This window comes from Pan paniscus, chromosome 12, assembly GCF_029289425.2.
Source record: "Pan paniscus chromosome 12, NHGRI_mPanPan1-v2.0_pri, whole genome shotgun sequence".
Taxonomy (NCBI): Eukaryota; Metazoa; Chordata; class Mammalia; order Primates; family Hominidae; genus Pan; species Pan paniscus.
Window position 1 is genome coordinate 52,355,681 of NC_073261.2, and position 25,101 is coordinate 52,380,781.

At 46.2% G+C, this 25,101-nt stretch overlaps 1 protein-coding gene across 2 annotated transcripts in view; it reads right to left on the minus strand.

Moving 5' to 3' along the window:
* TET3 (tet methylcytosine dioxygenase 3) overlaps positions 1-25,101 on the minus strand; it is a 121,042-nt gene that overhangs the window by 77,817 nt on the left and 18,124 nt on the right. For both annotated transcript variants that reach the window (XM_034953404.3, XM_003810356.5), the window contains one exon: positions 24,979-25,035. In XM_034953404.3, the coding sequence (XP_034809295.1) occupies positions 24,979-25,035 (57 nt within the window). The remainder of the gene's footprint in view (positions 1-24,978; positions 25,036-25,101) is intronic.

Below are 25,101 nucleotides of genomic sequence, written 5' to 3' on the forward strand. Positions count from 1 at the left end.
AGCTACTTGGGAGGCTGAGGCAGGAGGATCCCTTGAGCCCAGGGGTTCCAGGTGCAGTGAGCCATGATCACTCCACTGCACTCTAGCCCAGATGACAGAGTAAGACCCTGCCTCTTAAAAAAAAAAAAAAAAAAAGTGAAAAAAACCCACACAATGGGAAACAAATTTATAAATCATATACATATATACATATAATCATATTCAAAGAACTCATATAGAAGAGATAACAAACTCTTACAACCCCTTAACCAAAAAACCCCAATTTTAAAATGGGCATGTTCACACAAAAACGTGTATATAAATGTTCATAGCAGCATTATTCATAACAGCCCAAAGTGAAAATAATCTACATGTCCAGTGACTAAAGAATGGATAAACAAAATGTGGTCTGTGCATACAATGGAATATTATGCAGTCATGAAAAGGAATAAAGTATTGACACAGGCTACAACATGGATGAACCTTGAAAATGTTATGCTAAGTCAGCCAGACACTAAAGATATATACTGTAACATTCCATTTATATGAAATGCATGGATTGGGTAAATCCACAGAGACAGAAAGATAAGTGGTTGCCAGGGGCTGAGGGGGTTAGGGGAACAAAGAGGAGCGAATGCTATTTGCCACAGGGTTTCTTTTAGGGATGGATAAAAATTTTGTGAACTAAGAGAGTGGTGTTGGTTGCACAGTCCTGACTATACTAAAACCACTGAATTGTACACTGCCAATGGGTGAACTGTATATGATTTATATCTCAATAAAACTGTAATTAAAAAAAAAAAGTCACTTCTCATCACCCACCTTCTACCCCAAAAGTCTAAAAGGCTAAGAAAACGAGAAAGCACACATTGATCCTTCATCTGCATCTCCATAAGCAGCGTTGAGGCAAAAGCAGAAACCGAACACAAGCTCAAGGAGGGTGGGTGAGCCAGTGAGCTCACCCTCAAACAATGGTTGGGAGACAGGGACAGAGGAAAGGGAAAGGCAAGAGTGTCGTGCAATTCATTCTCTGCAACTCGTTCATCAGCATTTCTCTCTCCTTTTATTTCCCTACTGGGTTACAAGTGAAAGTGAAAACAGGAGGGTCTTATCTCAGGGAAAGTAGTGGTGGTCCCTTTTCCGTCAAAGAAAGATGGGAAGAATACCTCCCACGTCACTGCAGGGGACAGTAGGAGTGGTGGCAACTCTTGAGTGGGGAGAAAAGCAAGCTGGGACAGCCCTGAGCTCTGGGTTGGGGAAGAGAGAGATGAGCTCTGGAAATGCATGGGCAGGGGGCCTGGAAATGAGAACCACTGACTTAAAACCAGCTGATCCCCTGGGTAGAGTCACAGATAACTAGAAAACAGGAAATGGAACTTGGTTCAAAGGCCCTTAGAATTTAAAAAAAAAAAAAAGTTGGAGGGGAAGTTTGCGAGCGATTCAATAAAATAAAAATAAGTGAGACAAAGAATGCATAATATGCAATAAGCATGACCTTAAAAAGTTAAATGCAAATCATTTGTTAAAAAACAAATCATGTTTTTAATATCTATTATACAAGGGAGTTCTGCTACTAAAAGATAACCTAACAGTCAATTATCTGTTAAGCACTGCCCTTGTAATGCAAATAACCACTCTGGAACCTCCTTAGGTATTCCATGGCAAGGAGGTCCGAGAACAGGCAACCTGCTCCCTCTGGCTCACCCTCAGGACATACCTCAGTTGGGACACACACCTCTGACTGGGGATTAACAATCCCTGGCCACTGGCCTCAAAGTTTTGGGGTGGGGGAGAGGGGGGTGACAGGGGTGTTAAAACCCACATCCCCAAACCAAGGGTGTTACTCTTCAGAAAGCAGCGGGTGGGCCCTACCCAAGGCAGTGATCTCTGTTCCTCAGCCCTGATCTCAGGGAGAGGCAGTGGCAGACCAGTGTCAAAGTCCCTCTCTCCCCCCAGCGATGGCCTCCGTCCCAGGCTAACACCAAACCAGCCAGGGAATGGGTGGGGTAGGGTAGGGTGGGATGCTGTGGCCTGGTATTACAGAGGGGCAAAGGGGAGAGCAGAAGGCAGCTTCCTGGGGAGCTGGGCCCTGCCCCACCTCTCTGCCTTAGGCTTTGCTGATGACACACACCTAGGAGCTGAGTGTTCCCTGGGAGCTATGAGGACAAGGAGTCAGCTTCCTCATGTGCTTAAAAACAATTATGTTTTTTTTTTTTTTGGAGATGAGGTCTCACTCTGTCGCCCAAGCTGCTGCTCTCAAACTCCTGGCCTCAGGTGATCCTCCTACCTTGGCCTCCCAAAGCACTGGGATTACAGGCATGAGCCACAGCGCCTGGCCAAAAACAATTCTTTAAAAATATCAGGAAAAACTGAGAATCTGCTCCAGATTAAAGGAGACTTAAACAAACAACAAACTGACCACTGGACACAGCATGTGATCTGGGGGGTTTCTCTCACAAGAGAGGTTGTGACGATTGGTAAAATTTAAGTAAGCCTAGGTTAGCTGGTATAATAATGCTGTATCCACATTAACTTCCTGATTTTGATGGCTCCTTTGTGGTTATTGACATGATTTTAGAAAACCTACATTCGGGCCGGGCGCGGTGGCTCACGCCTGTAATCCCAGCAGTGGATCACGACATCAGGAGATCGAGACCATCCTGGCTAACAAGGTGAAACCCCGTCTCTACTGAAAATACAAAAAATTAGCCAGGCGTGGTGGTGGGCGCCTGTGGTCCCAGCTACTCGGAGGCTGAGGCAGGAGAATGGCGTGAAGCCGGGAGGCGGAGCTTGCAGTGAGCCGAGATCGCACCACTGCACTCCAGCCTGGGCAACAGAGGGAGACTCCGTCTCAAAAAAAAAAAAAAAAAAAAAAAAACCTACATTTGACTAGTAGTAAAGGACATCACGTTTGCTACTTACTTTTTTTTTTTTTTTTTTTTTTGAGGCGGAGTCTCGCTTTGTCACCCAGGCTGGAGTGCAGTAGCACAATCTCGGCTCACTGCAAGCTCCGCCTCCCGGGTTCACGCCATTCTCCTGCCTCAGCCTCCTGAGCAGCTGGGACCACAGGCACCCGCCACCACGCCCGGCTAACTTTTTTGTATTTTTAGTAGAGACGGGGTTTCACTGTGTTAGCCAGGATGGTCTTGATCTCCTGACTTCATGATCCACCCGCCTCGGCCTCCCAAAGTGCTGGGATTACAGGCGTGAGCCACCGCCACGGCGCCTGGCCTGCTACTTACTTTCAAATGGTTCAAATACAAATTACAGAGAAAGAAAAGGATAAAGCAAATGTAGTAAAATATTAACATTTAGGTATCCAAGTGAAGAGAATTCTTTGTACTATTCCTGCAACTTTTGTAAAACTCAGAAATTATGACGAAATAAAAAATATTTTTTAAAAGAGTGATGTTTACTGTGTGGTATCTATGGCTTTTCTAGTTTCTGTGAAAAGGTAAACATTCCCCAAATCTTACAACGAGGAACAGGAAACAGTGAAACAAGCAGTCACTGACAAATGGCTGGTGGGAGGCAGGAGGGGCTCCAGAACTCAAGTTCTCTGACTTAATCCCATTCCCCCTCCACCAGCCCTCAGCTCATCTAACACTGAGGGACACTGAGCCCCAGACACCACCCTGGGTACCGGATGACCACCGCAGAGCAGAGGGCAAGGAAGAAGGGGGCCACCTGGATGGTCTCCAGGCTGGGCAACAGCCTGAAGAGGCAAGGCTGACAGGAGAAACAGAGAGCCTGGGAACAGGGTCCACCCTCTCTCCTCCCAAGACCCCTTCCCTCCACACACACAGGGCACAGACAGCCCCTGTCATGTGCATGCCAGAGGGCCAACTCAAAGCTTCAGCAACACACCTGCACAAGTTCCAACCATGAGCATACAAGACCATGCAGAGCACAGACTCACAGACTGGTCTGCAAATGAGTAGGGCCCTGGGAAGGCAGCCTTCAAGCCCTTGCTAACTGAAAGGAATACAACATCTGGAAATCCTAAGCAAGTCTCTTAAATAACTCCAGGATGAAGGAAAAAAATAAAGTCACACACAACTACATATCTAAAGATTAAATATCAGTGAGAACAGTATCTATTAGAAAAATTCATGTTTTCATAAATAGTTTTACTAAATGAGAAAAAAGTAATTGAGGCTTCAATCCAAGAAGCCAGAAAATAAAAACAAAGAAAGGTAGGAAAAACTGAATCAGGAGGGATAAAGACAGAAATAGTGGATTAGAAAACAAAATGTAGTGGTATTTATAAATGAATCCAAGAGATGACTCTCCTGAAAACCAATAAAACAAACAAACCTCTGACGAGACTGGTTATTTTAAAAAGAAAAAAACAAATATTAGAAATATAAAAGGAATATAACCACCATCTGTGAAATGCTTTACTAAAAACTTTGAAAACATGAATTAAAGAACTATTTTCTAGGAAAACATATTCAAGAAGTCATAGAAATACTGATAATATCAATCACCAGAGCCACTGGGAGCCACTGTCTCGAAGTCACCAACCAGATGTGGCCAAGCTAGGCTCAGTCCCACAGCCTAAAGTCTCTGGATTAAGGCGCAGAAAAACTCTGAGTTCCAAAATGCTCCTGAAAATCATAACTAAACTGTGCGCTGTGGCTCACACCTGTAATCTCAGCACTTTGGGAGGCCGAGGAAGGACCATCACTTGAGTCCAGGAGTTTAAGACCAGCTCAGGCAACACAGTGAGACCCCATCATTACGAAAAATAGAAAAATTAGCTGGGTGTGATGGTGCACACCTGTAGTCCCAGCTACTCAGGAGGCTGAGGCAGGAGGAGTGATTGGGCCCAGGAGGTGGAGGCTGCAGTGAGCCATGATCGCAGCACCGCTGCACTCCAGCCTACGTGACACAGCGAGACCTTGTCTCGAAATTAAATAAAAATAAAAATAAATCAAACTACATATCTGAAATTAATTAATATCAATGCTGATGAGGTACCTCTGATGGTCACCCAGGTTTGGAAACTCCTGGCCCCTTGCTACTCAAAAATGTGGTCCAAGGAACAGCAGCATCAGCATGACCTCAGAGCATGTTAAAAATGCAGAATAAGGCCACGCGCAGTGGCTCACGTTTGTAATCCCAGCACTTTGGGAGGCAGAGGTCAGCAGATCACTTGAGGTCAGGAGTTCAAGACCAGCCTGGTCAATTTGGTGAAACCCCATCTCCACAAAAAATACAAAAATTAGCCAGGCGTGATGGCGAGTGCCTGTAGTCCCAGCTACTTGGGAGGCTGAGGCATGAGAATCGCTTGAACTGGGAGGTGGAGGTTGCGGTGAGCCAAGATCATGCCACTGCACTCCAGCCTAGGCGACAGAGCAAGACTCTTATCTCAAAAAAATTAAAAAATTTAAAAAAAAGCAGACTCTCAGCCTCACCTCAGACTCACTGAATTTGAAAATGCATTGTAGTAAGAATCCCAGGTTATCTGGATGAAGAAGATAAAGTGGAGAAGCACTGGTCTGGCCTATACCTGCCTAATTGCCCCTCAATTCCTCTTAATTTGCAAAAGCAGTGCCTGTTCTGTGTTCTGTCTGGCACAACCAAAAGAAAAAAAAATAATAAACCGATTAACTACTGGAGCTAGATTTGATCACACAAGCATGTAAAAAAAAAAAACGTTTGGCAAAAAAAAAACCCTCCAGCCGGGGCAACAGAGTGAGACTCTGTCTCAAGAAACAAAAAAACAAAAAACAAACAAAAAAACCCCCAAACATACATTAAAAGAAATTTGCAATACTTGCCAAAGCATGATAAAGAGTTAATACCACTAATATATGAAGCTGTCTTACCATTCATAAAAAAAGCATACACAAAAAAATAAAGGAAATAAAAATATATTCACAAAGAAAAAAGATCACAACTAAACATAGCAAGGAAAGATTTGCAAATCAAACATTTTGCACTCATTTTTATGCCAATCAGAAAAGAAATAGTTTTACAATAAACATGTATTATTTTGACAATCACAGAGGGAAAAGACCAGAAACATTTAAAATGAAAAAAAAAAAAAAAAAAGGTGTCCTAGAAAGACTGAAATAGTAACAGGAGTTCTGAGTAGAAAAATTATGGACTTTTTTATTTTTCTCTACCTGCTTATCTGAACTTTCTGATTTTTCTACAGTGAATTTTTATTCTTTGTAATAGACAATGGCAAAAAAAAGTTTTAACTATTTCCTAGAGTTTGATCATATCTGAAATGTCTTCCTGTGTTTTCACAAGTGTTTGCATAGCACCTGGCCTTTTCACAAACCATCACGGCATTTAAAGGCATATCTTTTCAGTCCTGATCAAGTACTGGAAGCCCCAAACAGGCAGCCTCTTTTGTTAACATTAGTTCACAGGCCAGCAGTTCTCAAACTCCAGTGGGCGTGGGAATCACCTGTAGGAAGCTGGTTATGGATGCAGATTCCCAGGTCCCACCAGAGATCAACGCTGCCTGACCATGGAAGGGATTCTGACCCAGGTGGCCCCTGAACGACCTTTTGAGAACCCCTTCCCATAATCCTATGGGGTTGAGGGTGAGTGCAGATGAGGGGAAGGCCTCGGCTGGTTCAGAAATCAGGTGAACTGAGGTTCTTACAGGCTGACCAGGGACAGTAGTCTCTTCCCACCTCCCATATGCACATACAGGCCTGGCCATTCAGTGGTCAGTGCTGATGCTCTCTGAAACGCCAAAACATGGATGGAGGTGGCAGTGTAGAAACAGACTTTGTCCAACAGGTGGGCTAAAGCCCTAGGCAGCCCTGCATCGTGGCCTCACTGCCAGAATGCGCTCTGCTCTGGAAGGAGGCATCTGGAACAGCTCCATCGGTTCATGGAGGTCCATCTGTCAGAGTCTCTGCTCAGCACCCTGAGAAAGCAGCTCCTCCAGAGCTGGCAGAGATGCAGCTGTGGATGCAGCTGGGGCCTTACGGGGAGCCTCAGGGCCACCTGGCTGGGGAGACTCACAGGCCCCAGGTGGGCACTGGGAGATGAAGTAAGAAACCAACAGCAGGGGATAGGGGCAGACAGAGCAATACTTCCAGATCTTTTCCCCGATCCAGTATTTCTTGAGCGTCCTCTTGGTTCCAACGTTTCCCAGGGATTAAAACAAACCAGCAGAGGAGCCAGAGAAGCATTTCTATGTCCTCTGCCACCCTGAGCATGGGAAATGAGTGAGTGGGAAGGGGAGGGTGAGCACAGACCACGGGATAAATGAGGAACAGCTCACTGCTGCGGTCAAGCAAAACCCAGGGAAACCCCGGGACACGCTGAACCAGATGCACAACTGCTAGAGAGGGATTAGAAATCAGCTCACGTCCTCACTCCCACCTTCTTTTTATGCATGTTGAGAGGCAGAAATCCTGACCCCTGCTTAACAACAGCAGGGATTCCCTTCTCTCCAAGGGCATAGCCCTCAAGCCCTTGAACAAGAGGTGGGAGTTCCCTTGTTCCTGGGTCCCTCCAAGGCAGGTAGACATCACCATCCTCACTCCAGGGGCAGCAGAGACCAGTGGGGGCAGGGACCTGAGGGTCTGGAACCACTGCCAAGGGTACAGAGTGAATTGGCATGCCCCAGACAGCTCCATCAAGGAATAGTGCCTGCCATTCCCCAATTACAAACAAAAGCTTACATATAAAATGCAAACACCAAGCCTGGGCACTGTGGCTCATGCCTGTAATCCCAACACTTTGGGCAGGCAGACCACTTATGCCTCAGAAATCAAGACCAGCCTGGGCAATATGGTGAAACCCCATCTCTAAAAAAAATACAAAGAATAGCTGGGTGTGGTGGTATGCACCTGTAGTCCCAACTACTAGGGAGGCTGAGGTGGGAGGATCACTTGAACCCAGAGGCAGAGATTGCAGTAAGCTAAGATCATGCCACTGCATGCCAGGTTTGGTGACAGAGTGAGACTCTGTCTCAAGGGAAAAACAAATGCAAACGCTATGGTAAAGATTAGCACACAGATAGGAATAAACTTCACGTAGGACATACTGGGTTGGGGGGATGCATATACTCTGGAGGAGAACAGTAGAAGAAAAAAGAAAGGCACTACCATATGAGAGAAGGTGACTGGGCACATAGGTGTGAACCCATCTCACAATGTTCTGTACAAGCTCTGCTTCCAGCCTTGATGAGTCCTCATCCCCTAAGGGAAGTTGCAGATAAGTTTGTGCTACCTTGAAATGATTGGAAGCTAAGAAAGCAGTTCTCCCAACTAGTTAGCACTAATGAGGGCTAATGACAAGGGGGCCGTGGGTCTCAGGATAATAATGAGATAGAGGCTCAGAGGGCTCCTCCCTGATGTCTGCTCGTGGAAAAATGGCCCAGGACCTCCTTTTTCCTGTGGGGACAAGGAGGGTGCCCAATCTGTTATCCAGATCACAGCCTGCAGGGCCTGGAGCCAGGGCTGCTTGAGATTCTGCTGCTCACATTGGCCCAGGCTGTCACACTTTGAAGAGGTGAAGCTCACTGTCCCTCTCATCAATCTGATGCCACGGCGTTTATTAAAAGGATTTACTGCATGCTAGGCTTTGTGCCAGGTACTGGGGACATGAAATGGAGTGAGATGAGCACCCCACCACTGGGAACTCACACTCAGGCACACAGTATTGCCACAGAGGTACAGACAATGTACCATGAGGACTTGAGGGAGAAAGGGACAGAAGTGTCAGAGGAGGCAGCACAGAGCAGCTGCATTTCTAATATGCCGGCAAAGATGGGATACAAAGTATAACAGAAAAGATCCCATTCCCAACAGCAACAACAGCAGCTGCAGCATATCTAGGAAGAAACTTCACAAGAAATGTGTAAGAAGAAAACCTTAAAATGTTTCATTTATTTTGTTTGTTTGGTTTTTATTAGAGACAGAGTCTCCTTCTGTCGCCCAGACTGGAGTGCAGTGGCCAGATCATAGCTCACCGCAGCCTCCAACTCCTGGGCTACAGCAATCCTCCCACATCTGCCTCCCCAGTAGCTGGGACTACAGGCATGCGCCACCACACCCAGCTAGTTTTGTTTTATTTTTTGTAGAGATGAGGGTTGGGGGTGTCTCAGTATGTTACCCTGGCTGATCTCAAACTCCTGGCTTCAGGCAGTCTTCCCGCCTCAGCCTCCCAAAGCACTGGCATTATGGGGCATGAGCCACCACACCTGGCCTTAAAACTTTGATGAACACACAAAAAAGACTAAAGAATAAAGAATAAACGGAAAGGTCTACTTCCCTTTCTCTGGATAGGAAGATTCATTGTAAAGCTATCTATTCTCCCCAAAATAACCTGTACGTTTCATGTGATTCCAACTGAAAAATCCCAGTATTTTTCACAGAAAATGGTAAGTTGTTTATAAGCTTATTTGGAGAAAGAATTGCCAAAAAAAAAAAAAAAAAAGTAAGAAGTATGTTTTAAACCAAAGTATTATATAAAAATGGTGGTAATTACAACAATGAAATACACAGAATCAGACAAATAAGTCAATGGAAGTGAAAAGAGGCCTTAAAACACCCATGACTGTAAGAGTATTTATGAAATGCTTAAGGTAGAATTCATACACTACAAGGGAAACTACAAATACCCAATAAATAGATTGGGGATAACAGGCTTTCTATTTAGGAAAAGTTCAAACCCTATCTTATATCGCATGCAAAAATAAATCTTACCTTAGAAATCTGAACATCTAAAATAAAACTTAAGTAAAAAAAGCCAAAATACTGATGAATTCTGGTTGTATAAAAATCAAATTTTTATGATAGACACAATGAAAGACAAATAGGCCAAAATTTTTTTCAAAACGTAACAGAAGTTAGTATCAAAACCCTCATAACGATGAAAGCTATACTATGTTTTCTCACTTAAGATGACAGAAGAAGGCCGGGCACGGTGGCTCACACCTGTAATCCCAGCACTCTGGGAGGCCAAGGCAGGCCGATCACTTGAGGGCGGGAGTTGGAAAACAGCCTGACAAACATGGAGAAGCCCTGTCTCTACTAAAAATACAAAATTAGTCGGGCACGGTGGCGCATGCCTGTAATCCCAGCTACTCGGGTGGCTGAGGCAGTAGAATTGCTTGAATCCGGGAGAAGGAGGTTGCAGTGAGCCGAGATTGTGCTATGGCACTGCAGCCTGGGCGACAAGAGCAAAACTCTGTCTCAAAAAAAAAAAAAAAAGAGACAGAAGAGGTTTCATCTTATCCCAGTTAAAAAGGCTGTTAAGAAAAAGACAAAAAATAAATGATGGTGAGGATGCGGAGAAAGGGGAACTCTTACAGACTGTTGGTGGGAATGTAAATTAGTACAGCCATTATGGAAAACAGCATGGAGGTTTCTCAAAAACACTAAAACTAGAACTACCGTATGATCCAGCAATCTCACTTCTGGATATACGTCCAAAAGAATTGAAATAGGTGTGTCAAAGAGATGTCTGTACTCCCATGTTTACTGCGGCAGTATTGACAATGTCCAAGATATGGAATCGACCGAAGTATCAGTCAATGGATAAAGAACACATGGTACGTGCACATAATGGAATACTAGTTAGCAATTAAAAAAAAAACAACAACAAAATACTGTCATTTGTGGCAACATGGATGAGCTTGGAGGATATGTTAAGTGAAATAAGCCAGGGACAGAAAGATAAATACCACATGTTCTCACTCAAACGTGGAAGCTAAAAAAAGTTGATCTCACAGAAGCAGAGAGAAGAACAGTGGTTATCAGAGGCTGGGGAGGGTAGGGGTGCAGGGGAAATACCCAAAGGTTGGTTAACACATTAAACAGCACAGCCAGATAGAAGGACTAAGTTGCGGTGTTCTATAGCACTATAGGGCAACTATAATTCACAATTTATTGTTTGGTTGTATGTGTGTGGAGTGGAGTGCAGCGGTGTGAACATAGCTCACTACAGCCTCAAACTCCTAAGCTCAAGCAATCCTCCCACGTCAGCCTCCCAAGTAGCTGGGACTACAGGCATACAATGTCGTGCGGGGCTAATTTTAAATTTTTTGCTATACAGAGAGGGGTCTCATTTTGTTGCATAGGCTGGTCTTGAACTTCCCGCCTCAAGCAATTCTGCTGCCTCAGCTTCCCAAGTAGCTGAGATTATAGGAGTGTGCCACTGTGCTTGGTTTACTATATATTTTCAAATAGCTAGAAGAGTAAATTTTGAATGTTTTCAACACACACACAAAATAATATTAATAAATGTTTGAGGTGATGGATATTCTCATTACCCTGATTTAATGATTATACATTATATACATGCATTGAAACATCATACTGTACCCCACAAATATGTATAATTATGTGTCAATTAAATAGTAAAAGCAAAAAATAAAAAAAAAAGACAGGAGAACCTATACATTTTTATTGGGTTTGTGGGTTTTGTTTTTTTGTTTGTTTGTTTGTTTTTGAGACAGAGTCTCACTCTGTTCTCCAGGCAGGAGTGCAGTGGCACCATCTTGGGTCACTGCAACCTCCGCTTCCCAGGCTCAAGCGATTCTCCTGCCTCAGCCTCCCAAATAGCTGGAACTACAGGCATGCACCACCACGCCTGGCTAATTTTTGTATTTTTAGTAGAGACAAAGTTTCACCATGTTGGCCAGGCTGGTCTGGAACTCCTGACCTCAAGTGATCCTCCTGCCTCAGCTTCCCAAAGTGCTAGGATTACAGGTGTGAGAGCCACTGTGCCTGGCCTACATTTTTGGATAATGTTTATCATAATGCATGTAAGAATCATGTCACTCTTTTTTCTTTATCCCTACCTAACAGCACAGTGCCTGGCATACATGAGTAAGTAACAGTCCATTGAATTTTTTTTTTTTTTTTTTTTTTTTAAGAGACAGGGTCTTGCTCTGTAGCCCAGGCTGGAGTGCAGTGGCCTGATCATAGCACACTATAGTGTCCAACTCCTGGGCTCAAGCAAGTTCATTTTTTGTACAGGTGGGGTCTCACTATGTTGCCCCCACTGATCTAGAACTCTTGGCCTCAAGCAATTCTCCTGCCTTGGCCTGCCAAAGCACTGGGACTATAAGCATGAGCCACCACGCCCAGCCTGAATTTTTTTTTAAAGAAATTAATATTGATAATATATCTTAATATACTGATAATATATTAAGAACTTCTGTGGATCAATAAAAAGACAATCTAAGAGTAATATGGATGTAATAGGCAATGGACATAGGTAATACACAGAATAAATGCAAAATGGCTAACGTTTTAAAACATTCTCAACTTTACTAATAGAAGATATTAAAATGAGATATTTTACCTAGCCAAATGGCAAAAATTAAGGACTGATAATTCCTCACTCAGTGTTGGTGGGAAGGTAAATTTGATAGATATTATCAAATTACCTTTGGGGAGAGTAACTTGGTAATGTCAATTAAAATTTCATTTGTATGATTTTGTTCTATACAAACACTTAAGTAACCAAAAAAATCTATATACAAATATATTGATAACCTCAACATTTATAATTGCAAAAAAATTAGAACTGTAAATGTCCATCAATAAGAAGTTAAATTATAATACAGCCATAAAATGAAATATTCAATAGTCATGTAAAAGGCAAAGACAGATGTACTGACATGGAAAGGTGTCTTCAACCTATTTATGAGCGAATAAAAGACTACTCAAAAATAAGTAGGGTACAAACACGTTACTGCAGGAAGGCAGTAAGTTCATATACTCATTTTTAAGTCTGGAAAGATATATATAAATTGTTAATAGTGATTATACTGGGATGGAGAAGAAATAGGGATTCTCAGTTTCTAATTACATACTTTTATATTGATTTATTTAAATGGGCATATATTATTCTCATTTAAAATTCAAAACTTTCTGCATTTTGGAAAAAAACAATCCGCTACCATTGGTTTCTAGGTTGAACTCAAAAGTCCATCCTTTCTTCCTCTCCCTGCCTATCCCCTTCTCCTGACCATCATGGCTCTCTAAGGAGTTAGGACAAAGGGTAAGAATATCTTCCCCCAAGGCACTGCACCTTCTCCCTTGGGTGCGACCCTTGGGCCAAGTCATTCCTCTGATGGCTTGAACAGGTTCAGACTGGGACACAGAGGGCTGTCCCTACTGCACTAGGTGCTGCTGGACCCAGAGAGGGGAGACTGTGCCTTCACCACATGATCACTGTTACCCTATACTCTGCACTCTAAGGGAGAAATCCAGAAATGGGTTTTCAGTGGAGCCCAGGAGGTGGTGTCTAAGAGATGTCCACCATATTTTTCCTGGCACTGTGGATCCCTCTCTTCTGTTCTCTCCATCCTGGGACACTCTTCACGGACTGAAGGATCCCAATTGGACCATATTTTCTAGAGGCTCATGAAAGATGCAGGGAGCAAGCCTTTAGCCTGCAGCCTAGACCAGCTCAGCAAGGCCATCAACTCTGGGTCAAAGTCTCAGTTTTTTTTCTCTCACTGCCCCGGCATATAGCTTCATTTCTTCTGGTGCTAATGTACAAGGCTTTTCTAAATACTACCAAAACTTCCATTTCGGCCTAGGATATGCTCTCATCCTAGGCAATAAATTCAAACTGATTTTGCTTAGGGTAAAAAAAAAAAGAAAAAAAAATTCCACAGGTCCTGGTGGCTAAGCTGGTTAGCTATTACTAGGGTCCCTACTTGGGGGTTTAGAGACAGAGCCCAAGGGAGTCACCAAGTGCTGCACTGCCTAGCTGTGCCACCAAGCCATGCAGCCATGCAGGGACTCTCCTCAGGGCCCTTACTGGGAGGAAGGGTGGTCAGGCTAAATCGGGGCTCGGAATTCTCATGCTGGGTATATCATCGAAACCTCTCCAAGAACTCCAGACATAAAATATCAAAACCAAGAGAATTAGGCCACAGTGGAACTTGGTGAAAGTCATATTTTTAAATGTATTTGTTATCAAAGAAGAAAAAAATAGAAAAAATGTGCTAAGGATCCAACTGAGAATCCAGAAAAAGGACATACCAAATAAACCTAAGGAAAAGATGACAATTTATGTAAGACTACAGTAGAAATTAATACTTTAGAAAACAGCACAACTGACAGATCTGTGTGCTTTTAAATTACATAAAACTCCAGCAAAGCTACGGAAGAAAAAGAAAAAATATACAATATTAGAAATGAAGAAAGTTAAAAAAAAAACCACAGCTACTGAGGGAACTGAAAAGCAGTAGCTGTAGACATATTATGTTAATAAATTTGAAAAGGATCACTTCTATGGAAAATACAAAGTAAACATTTGATAATATTAGTTATGGGGAGTAGAGGGGAGATCAGAAAGCTGCAAAGACCCATCCCTCATAAAAGAATGGAATTATTTACTATTTTTTTTTGAGATGGAGTCTCACTCTGTCGCCCAGGCTAGAGTGCAGTGGTGCGATCGTGGCTCACTGCAAGCTCCGCCTCCTGAGTTCACGCCATTCTCCTGCCTCAGCCTCCCAAGTAACTGGGAATACAAGCACCCGCCACCACGCCCGGCTAATTTTTTTTGTATTTTCAGTAGAGACGGGGTTTCACTGTGTTAGCCAGGATGGTCTCGATCTCCTGACCTCGTGATCCACCCACTTCGGCCTCCCAAAGTGCTGGGATTACAGGTGTGAGAGCCACTGCACCCAGCCCCAATAAAAAGAATCGAATTATTATTTAAGCAGTACTATTTAAATTATACCAAAGAATAAAGAAGAAAAGCCTTCACAGTCCATTATATGAAGTTACTATTATTCTAATACTAACATCTGACAACAAAAACACAAAAGGAAAATTATAGGTCAATCTGATTCATAAATATAGATGCAAAACTCCTATGTTAATAAATCAAATCAAACAGCATGTTAAAAAAATACCCCATCAGGCCAGGCGCAGTGGCTCATGCCTGTAATCCCAGCACTTTGGGAGGCCGAGGTGGGAGGATCATGAGGTCAGGAGATCGAGACCATCCTGGCCAACATGGTGAAACCCCATTTCTACTAAAAATACAAAAAACTAGCTGGGCATGATGGCATGTGCCTGTAATCCCAGCTACTCGGGGGGCTGAGATGGGAGAATCCCTTGAACCAGGGAGTCAGAGGTTGTAGTGAGCCGAGATCATGCCATTGCGCTCCAGCCTGGCAACAGAGCAAGACTCTGTCTCAAAAAAAAAAAAAAAAAAAGAAAAGAAAAAAAACCCCATTACCAAGTATAGTATATTCAAAGAATGCAAAGACAATTCAATAGGAGAAATATCATTTGATCTTCAAACCATGCTAAACAGACATGACAAAAGCAAACATCCACTACTAATTGGAAAAAAAAACTTCTTAATAAAATGTAATGAAACCATTTCTTCAACATGATATAGAAGAATTCAAACCAACAACCAGAAGACCTCAAACAATCAGCAATTCCCACACTTAAATGTAAAACACTAGAGTCATTCACATTAAAGTGGAAAGGAAAAAATACTAAGGAAAAAGATGTCCTCTACTCAATACATATTTGGTAAATGAATTCAACATGCAAAGACGGTCCTAGGAGGGAGGCAGCAGTCTACAGACACAAGCATCAGCTCTAATGTCAGATATCCTTGGCTTGGATTCCAGCTTCATCCCTTGTGAAACATCAACCTCTGGTCAAGCTCCTGGCCTGAATCTCAGTTTCCTTTCTGAAAGGTGGGGCTGCTACCACCTGCCTCGGAGCTGTCCTGAAAACTAAGAGAGAACTATGAAAACTTTACCCCTGTGTGCCTGCCCCACACATGGTAAGTGCTCAATAAATGACTGCTAGTTATTACATAGAGGAAAGTGTGCTACAATGCAGCATGACTCCATTTCTACAAACAACACTAAACAGATATGAAATATGCATAGAATAAAGTCTGCAGGGATACTCCGGTTAACAATGACTAATGGGGCCTGAGGAGGTGGCTCATGCCATCCCAAAGCGTAATTCTAACACTTTGGGAGGCCAAGGAGGGGTGGGATCCCTTGAGCTCAGGAGTTTGAGACCAGCCTGGGCAACATGGTAAAACCCTGTCTCTACAAAAAATACAAAAATTAGCTGGGCCTGGTGGCATGTGCCTGTAGTCCTAGCTACTCAGGAGGCTGAGGCAGGAGGATGGCTTGAGCCTGGGAAGTGGAGGCTGCAGTGAGCTGAGATCAAGCCACCGCACTCCAACCTGGGCGGCAGGGCCAGACCCTGTCTCACAAAAAAACAAAAAACAAACAAACAAAAAATGACTAACTGGACTGTGAAATTATGGACAAATTCCTCTCTTTTGCTCCCTTTCTATTTTTTTTTTTCCTTTTGGTAGAGATGAGGGTCTCGCTATGTTGCCTAGGCTGATTTCAAACTCCTGACCTCAAGTGATCCTCCCACTTTGGCCTCCCAAAGTGCTGGGATTATGGCATGAGCCACCACACCCAGCCCTATTTCTATTTTCTAATTTTTCCAAAGAATATGTATTACTTACAAAATCAAAAAACAGAATACAAGGCAAAAAAAAAGGATATGGATTTTTGGATTCACCGAAGATAGGGGACTGGGACACCTAAGGCCCAGGTAGAAAAGAAACTAAAGGTGATAAGGGAGAGAGTGACACCGGGGAGGGGCTGGAAGGGTGCCCCTACCCCGTGCCCTATCACAGGGGGAACCCACTCAGTTTCAGGAGCACCCACATAGGTGTGAAAAGTATTTAAAGGTATTCCAGTGGAGGCCAAGCTGAAGCCCTCCAGGCCCAAAGCCAGCACGTACTACTGTACTATGGCCTGGCCTGACCTTTGTCCAAATGCTGTAGAAATTCTAGGCAATGGGAACCGGGTGAAGGTACTTATTTCTTGATCCAGGTGGTGATTACACAGGCATTTACTCTGAAAATTCACCAAACTGTACACAGCATATGCCTTTCCGTGTGTATAGTATACTTCAATTTTTAAAGTGTTTTTTTTTTTTGAAACGGAGTCTCTCTCTGTCGCCCAGGCTGGAGTGCAGTGGCACGATCTTGGCCCACTGCAACCTCTGCCTCCCGGGTTCAAGCGATTCTCCTGCCTCAGTCTCCTTAGTAGCTGGGATTATGGGCACCCACCACCGCACCCAGCTAATTTTTAGTAGAGACGGGGTTTCTCCATGTTGGCCAGGCTGGTTTTCAACTCCTGACCTCATGATCTGGCCACCTCAGCCTCCGAAAGTGCTGGGATTACACGCATGAGCCACTGCACCCAGCCTTAAAAGTTTTTAAAAATTAAAAACTGAGGAGAAAATTCAGTTTCTATCATTTGCTATAGTTTCCCGCTTAAGTTCTGGTTTTAATAACTATGAACTCATGGAACAGTCTCATGGAACAGAACACTGAATCCAGTGTTTGGTCTGACATGTCTGTCTTCACTTTTGCAAACTCTGTATTGATCATTAAAATTATCAGTGAATGAGAAAAAATTTCTGGGGCAACCCAGGGACATGGGAGAGGCAGGGAGACCCAAACTGGATATGGCAGCTGCTTTCAACTCTGACTGCACATTCAAATTACCTGGGGAGCTTTGAAAAATGCTGGGGCCCAGGTTCCACTGGAGACCAATAACAGCAGACTCTCGGGGGCTGGGGCCAGGCATTGACAGTTTCTTTTCTGAAATCTACTCAGATGATTCCAATAAGCAGTTGGTGCTGAGAACCACCAAACTCGTTGAACCAGAGGGACCAGTCCCTGGAAACACTCTTGGCAAGTTGAAGCATGGTCCTGCCTGTGCCAGTGGTGGCTGTGGGGGTGGGAGCATTTAGGTGAGGTGAGCTTAGGGATGAAGTGCTCTGGCACCCACCCAGGTCCTCCTCCACATCCGGCTTCCCCCAGACCTTGGGCAAAGACCCAGCGGGGAGCAACGCCCCCCACATGGAGGCGGCAGCATCTGGAAGGTGACGGGGAGGAGCTTCCCAGGCCTCCCGGGTTGGACACGGAGCCCTGGCTTCTGGCTTCTAGCCAGGGTGTTTAGACTGCTTTGGTCCACTTGCCAGTACAGCCCTAAGACACACGCCGCTCCAACCACACAACCCCAGAGCTCAGCCCTAACTACTACCCAGGGTCCAAATGACGCCTCTGGGAACCCACAGCTGGAAAACAGGAAACCAAGGAGAAATAACAGTGGGAGGAAAGGCCACAGGGCAGAGGTCCCCATACAGCTCAACCATCAGGTAGCACCTGGCTCAGGGACAAGTGGCAGGGCTAGTGAAGAGGGAGATGCCACACGGCCCACCTGCCCAGAGCTTCCAGCCCTCATACCTGAGGCCCCTATGCCACCCTTGTCTTGAGCCCATTCTACCTAACTGTGCAGCAGGAGCCCATGGGTTTGATTCTAGTAGACAGCTGTCCTGGCTGGGCAGCCCCCTGGCATCTTACACATTCCCTGGATGATTGACATAGAGCCCTGGGCCCATGCTTCACAAAGCATGTCCTTAGAGGCCCTCTCTGCTCAGTCTAGGTCTTAAAGCTGAGATCAAAGCACAAGGGGCAGGACTAGGGATGGACTGAAGCCATGAAGAGTGTCCTAGGATGGAGAGGGAAGAGCAGAGAGATCCACAGTGCTAGGAAAAATATGGTGGACATCTCTTGGACACCACCTCCAGGGCTCCCCTGAAAACCCATTTCTGTATTCCTCCCCTAGAACTAGGGTGTAAGGCAATAATGATCCATGTGGTGAAGGCACAGTTTCCTCTCTCTGGGTCCAGCAGGGCCTGATGCAGTAGGGACAGCCCTCTGTACCCCAGCCTGAGCCTATTCAAGCCATCAGAGGAATGACTTGGCCAAAGGGTCACACTCAAGGGAGAACATGCAGTAGAGAAAGTTGGTCTATGGATCCAGGCAGGGTTCTCAGCTCAGAATCCCTTTCCAGGGCCTCTCTCTGCCTCCTACAGGAGTTACCAGCCTCCCTTGGCTCTTCCCCATCTGCAGAGTGGCCAGCAGGGTCAGAGATGGAACCTCCCCGAGGTACAGGAAGGTGGACTGGCAGGAAATGGCTCCTTCTGTAAATTCCATCTGCTTAGCAGGGCTAGGAACCAAGGCCTGCAGGCTAGAAAAACAGACTCCTGGGGACAAGGATTTTGAGAGAGACGGTGGACGCTGCAGAGGAGGCAAAGGAGGAACACTCAGTCGGCAGGGCTCACAGCTCAGGAGCTCAGTGTCAGGGACAAGTTGCAAACCCTTTCAATGCCTTTGTTTCCTTTGCAAAGCCCATGAGGTTAGGATTACACAGGGGAAAAATGCCTGGAGGCGGGGTTGAGAAATCCAATTACTTAAGCACCAAGGGCGTAAGAGTTCCAGGCCTCGGAGGTAACCAGGATTTCTTTAGACCCTAATCTTCCTATCCTTGGAATGTTTGCCTCTTAAGGAATATTTCTGTGGCAAGATACTGTTACCTCCCCCCTACCCCTCCCTTCCTACTCTCCTCTAGCTAAGGCAGCCAGAATAGAAGAAAGTTAGTCATTTTTACTTTTTGTCTAATCTTTAGCATCTCAAAAAAGGCCATAGATCCTCAGCAACAGAAAGTAGGGGGAAGATGGTCAAGCTCATACTGTCAGAAATATTAAGATGTCTTTGTTTATAGAAATCAGGGTAGAATCTGCAATCAACCCCCAGGGGAAAAAGGGTATACCTCTAGGTTATTAACAGCCACTGCATGGAATAAGCTCAAAATTCAAGATGCCCTGCCTGTGGCAATGGAGCTTTAGTCTCTTGCAGGGTCCAAGTCCACACCAGCATCTACAAGAGACTTGGCTTCCTCCCCAACTGTTCTCTTCCTCCAAGGCATGCAATTCACACACACACAGTACAGGGGCTCCAAGGGCTCTGATGGGCCTCCATCAGACTCCCAGACTTGCAGAAGTGAAAGAGAAGGCAGGAGGCATCCTTATCTACAGAAGCTGAGATGCAAGTAAATCTTTTGGGGCACTCAGAGAACTTATGGGACAAAAAGATCTCTACTCTTTCAAGCGGAGGCTTTGTCCCCAAGATGGAGGGTATAGAAGAGTGGAAAAGTCATGTCCAGAAGGGGTGGGGAGGCATCAAAACAGAGACCCTATGCTGTCCCAGATAAAAGTTCAAAAGCAGTGCTATTCAGGATATGGCCCGTAAACTGCTTAACACCAATCCACCACAACATAAATACAGGAACCAAGAGGAAGCCTTTAGGAACCTATATAGCAATTTAAAGCTACCATGACATCCAAGGGCATGATCACTTGGCTCGCCTCACTGAATGGCTCACAGACCACTTTGGATGGTGCTGAGCCACACGTGCAGCAGCTGCAAACTCGCTGTACAAAGTAAGTGGGACCATGTTTTAGTTTTGCAATCTTTTGGGAACACTGAAAAACAAAAAACAAACAAACAAAAAAACTGGTCCTTCCCCAGATTTAGTCTGAGAAAAACTTAACTTTGGAAGGCAATCCCCTCACTTTACCCAGAAAGCTGAAGTCCAAAGACAGTAAGTGACCTCCCCATGGCTAATGACAGAACCCAAGAGTAGGAGTAGAGTAGAAAACAGAGTGGAAGGAAACTAACAACTGCACTTCTCACCCTCCTCCTCTCAGTCAGTGGGTCTCACTGAAGCCCCCTGAAGCAGTAAGGGCTGCGGGGCCCACACTCTAAATGAGTCTAAGGCAATTTCAGGTTCATGGTAGATTGCTCAGGCACAGTATTTCCATCCAGCTTTCAGAATCTCAAATCTGAAACATCTAATGCCAACATGTGCCTTTCAAAACTAAGCTCCCTTCCCAGCTAGCCCATTTCTGACCCCACTGCCCTCCTCTGTCATTGCTAGATCCGGGAAACAATGACTTATTGAAAACAAACTTGGCATGTTGAGTCAACCTTCGAAGTCCCTTGAGGTTCTCTGAGCCAGAGAGAAAGCAAATGTAAAGTGCTGGGTGCATCTGGGGTGAGGATTCTGTTTGCCATGTGCAAGTTCACAGCCCCAAACACAACGCTGAAGTCAAAAGCATTCAATATACAAAACACAAAAGCTTCCAGTGCTGGCTTTCCCACTCAAGAGTTATAATTTCAGGTAATAGTTTAGTCAATGTCTCTTACTTCCAATGGTTTTGTGAGAATCAAATAATAATGATTTCTCTTATTTTTCAGGACCTAATGCTGTACCTAGAACATGATAAATGCTTGGTGGATGTTGAAAGACAAAGGGAAGAAGAAAGGGGGAGAAAATAGATAGAGATGGGGGTAATAGTCCTAGAGAATACAATAGTCTACAGATTTTAATCCTCCAAGTTTTCCCTGCCTTCTATTTGCCTAAAGGCTTCCTAATCTAGCTCCTTCTCTGAAGCTGTAGAGACGCTGAGAACAAGGGGGAGTCCTCAGCTAACTGCCAGATGCCCGGGTGTGAGAGGAAATGAGGCCGAAAGCCCAAGAGGTCAAGGGTAGGAAAGAGGACTTAAGAGGATTGTGAGACCCAAAAGCTGAGCCAAACCGTAGCCCCTCCCATACTCCCTGCCCCCACCCCCATCCAGCCAAACCATTTGCTGCAGCCTCCGGGGTATGGGAGGGGACTTGGCAAGACCACAAAGCCCATTTCTAGCAGAAACCTCCATCTGCAGCTGGAGGGAGCCCAGTGCCCAGGCCCCTCCTCACCAGGCCCAGCAAAAGGGCTGTAGTCGTCCCCACGGTGGTCCCTGAGGGCAGGTCCAGGGCCCCTGCACCACTGTGGACAGGAGGGCTCTCCCTTCAGCTCACTCATGTGTATATCTTGCAAGGCTCTCTCCCTCTCCCATGACATTCAAAAAGGGTGAGGGTCACCAAGGAGATGGAGCTGAGCTCTGGGACTCTAACTCCAGTTCTTATCATGGATGGGGAAAGCCCCCTCTTTCTCTCCATCCTCAAACTCAACTCTGAAAATCTCTTGCTTAGTTCCTTCACTTCTCTAGTTTGACATGCTCACCTGCTTCCATATCTTCCCAAGCTGGCTGCTGCTTATACCCGAGAGAGAAGTGGCTGGAAGTAGGAAGAGCAGGCAAGAAACAACTAGTGGGAAGGACCCAGAGTGTATAGAAAGTCGAGGATCTTAGGTCCTTGAGAACAGGGCATTTTTTTTTGCAGTGGTCAAAAGGAGAGACAGAAGGCAGAGATCCTGGGCACAATCCCAAAATAGTTTCCAGACATCCTCAGCCAGTCAAGGGTTCCCATGGGGCAGAGTGTGGGAGCCGTGTGGGAGCCTTGAAAGCAGGGCGGCCCGGTGTTCTCGGCACTGGGCACTCACTCCTCACCAGGCTGCCAACGAGGAGGTGGTAGCAACAGTGTCTGCTATAGCATGTTCCTTGAGATATCACGGGTAGACATGTAATGCACCAAACAATAAAATGTCAACTTGCGTTTATCAAGCTCAACTCTGTGTCTATGCTAGGCACTATGTGGACTCATACGTACATCATAGGTATTCCTGACACCCTGGCAGGACTTAGCACATCGTATATGTGTCTATTCCCACTGGCTACTAGATACCATTCTCCCATGGGGCTTCCTCAGCCAGCACCCATCTCGTGACACCCCCGTGTCCCGTGTCCCAGGGTCTTGGTCTGATCTCACACCAGACCAAGATGAGCTCACACATCAGACATATCCTTCTTACACCACGACCTGAAAATGGAAGGGCCTCTGGCAAAACTGCCTCACCCTGGGTATGTGGGACACTGCAGCCAACTGGCCACCCAAGGAAACTCTATGTGTGAAGGTGGCACCAGGGACAGAAGACTCAGACCTGAGTGTTTGCTGGCAGTGCCTGAGCTGCATATGATTCTCAGACAACTGAACAATAAAAACAAGCATAGATACAACCTCAGAGTTTTAAAAACTCAGCCAGCTCAGGCCCTACTCTGAGAAGGCGGAAGGAGAAAGACTTGTTAGGAAGGCTTCCTCTGGATTTTCAAGTAGCCCCTGCCACATGTCCACAACACTAAGGCTGGGGTATTAGGCTGGGAGCTTCCAGCAGGACTGCGGAAAACCAGCCTCCATCTGGGGCCAGCAGGCAGGGAGACACGGAGAACACACTTGGAAAGAGCTGAAGAGAAGCGGGTCTGCCAGGGAGAGCCATCACTACAGCGGAAGGGGGTGCTTTCGGGAGTAAACAAACCTGCCAGCCCGTCCTTTCTCCCAGCAGAGAGGGAAGCTCTAGGCTGACAAGGCTGGAGATACAGAGGAGAGAGGGGCCTGCCCCCTCCCTGAGTCCATCTGTCCTCATCCCGTTGGCCTGCTTTCCCCAGGCTGGGAGACAGAGCAGATCTACTCTACGATCTCTGTGCCCACACCCCTCCAACAGCACATGAGGTGATTACAACTCCTCCAGCCAGCAGCGGGAGGCGAGGGGAGGAAGCAGAGGTGGAACCTGGGGGTTCTGCTCCAGAGAAGGCTGTAGAAAAGAGTGTGTAGTGAGAGCCAACTTGAGGTGAGCTCAGCTCTCTCCTCCCCACCCACAGTATCGCCCATATCAACTGCCCTCTGTCACCTCCCAGCCTCCCACCGCCTCATCCCAGGTGATCATCCACTACTCCCAGTCTCACTAAAGCACACCTGCTAGACGGGGAAGCCGATGCCCCCTGGCTCTTCTCCTTCCCAGAAGCTGCTCCAGAAGCAAAATTCACACCCTTCCCCAAGCACTTACTTGCCTCAAGTTCCTTGGGACAAAGCCAGGGAACTATCCAGGCCTCCTGATACACCCTGCGACCTCACCTAGAAGTCCCTATCCCCCACGTGGGAAGCAGAGCCCCTCCCTACCAGCATCCCTATCCAGTCAGTGAGGTGGCAGGATGCCACTTCCAGCACCTCCATGGAGCTTCCCACAGCTTTCCCAGGGGGCGGGAAGAGAATTTCCAGGGAGGAAACTAAGGGTATCTGGGGACACTCGCAGCTCACCCACCTGCTACCCAAGCAACCAAGATCCCCAGCTCCCTGAAGACTCCAGCGGCTGAGGGGGCAGGTGGGCTGAGGCAGGGGCAGGAACGCGCTTCCTCTCCGCTAGGAAGAGTCCCATGAGCCCTGACCCTGCCCACCTGCCCCATGCTCCCTTCCAGCCTCTCTGCTCTTGGACTTGAGAGGCAGCCACACAGAGCCACCTCCCAATCTGTTTTCTCCGCCCTGGGCCAGCAGAGGATACTGCTGAGTAATCCCAAACTCACAGTGTCTCCTTAGCCCTGAAAAGGGGGACAAGCTCAAGGAAACCTACTGATCGGGTCCATGCCAACGTGGGAGGAATATCTGTGGTTTCCTAGTAATGGCTGATACTCTACTGGACTCTCCCCTCCCCTGCCTCAAACACCCCAGCTCCCCGCCCCCCAGACAACCACAAGGAGAAGCTCAGTGCCCCCTTCTCTGCTTCCCACGCACCTGGGAACACTCTCTTCCCAGTCCCCTAGACACCAAGTCACACAGAGTAACAGCAGACGCCCGCCGGATTCCCAGTCATGATGTTGCATCAGCCCCCACCCTACCCAAAATATCCTCACCCCCACCACCTCCTCTCCTCTCCAGCCATCTCCATGGTGACAGCAGCATGACTAATGACATCCTATCAGCTTCAGACTCAGGAGCGCAATTCTCCCTCCCTCTTACGCCCCCCCACCCCCCCTCCCCGCACACCGTCCCCCCCGGGATTTCTGCAGATTGGATGCAAACCAACAGTGCCAGGGACATTCTCGAGAGATTTCCAGAGGCAGGGGTGGGGAGTGGGTTGCATGTCTTAAAAAGAAAAAAAAAAAAAAACAGTTCAACAAACCAAGCCCCAACTGCACCCAAAACCATCCAGCTGAGAAAGCAAAAAGAATCCAAACAAAACCCACACAGGCCTGAGAATTCATTGGCCGCCCACACCCCCGCCGCCCCTCCCCCTCAGCTGCTGCTACACACACAGTGGGAGATTAAGGGATCACCAGAGGAGACCCTTTATTTTTATCCAATCCGGTCAAACACTTCACCGCCACCACACACACGCACACACACGCACGCACACACACAAGGTACCTTGACAGCCGCTCCTTGTCCCCACGGCCCGGCTCCTTCACCAGCCTTTATTTCCACCTGCAAAAGAAGCCAGAGGGACGTGTGAGCCAGGCGGGTACCAGGAAGGCAGCAAAGTCCTCCTGC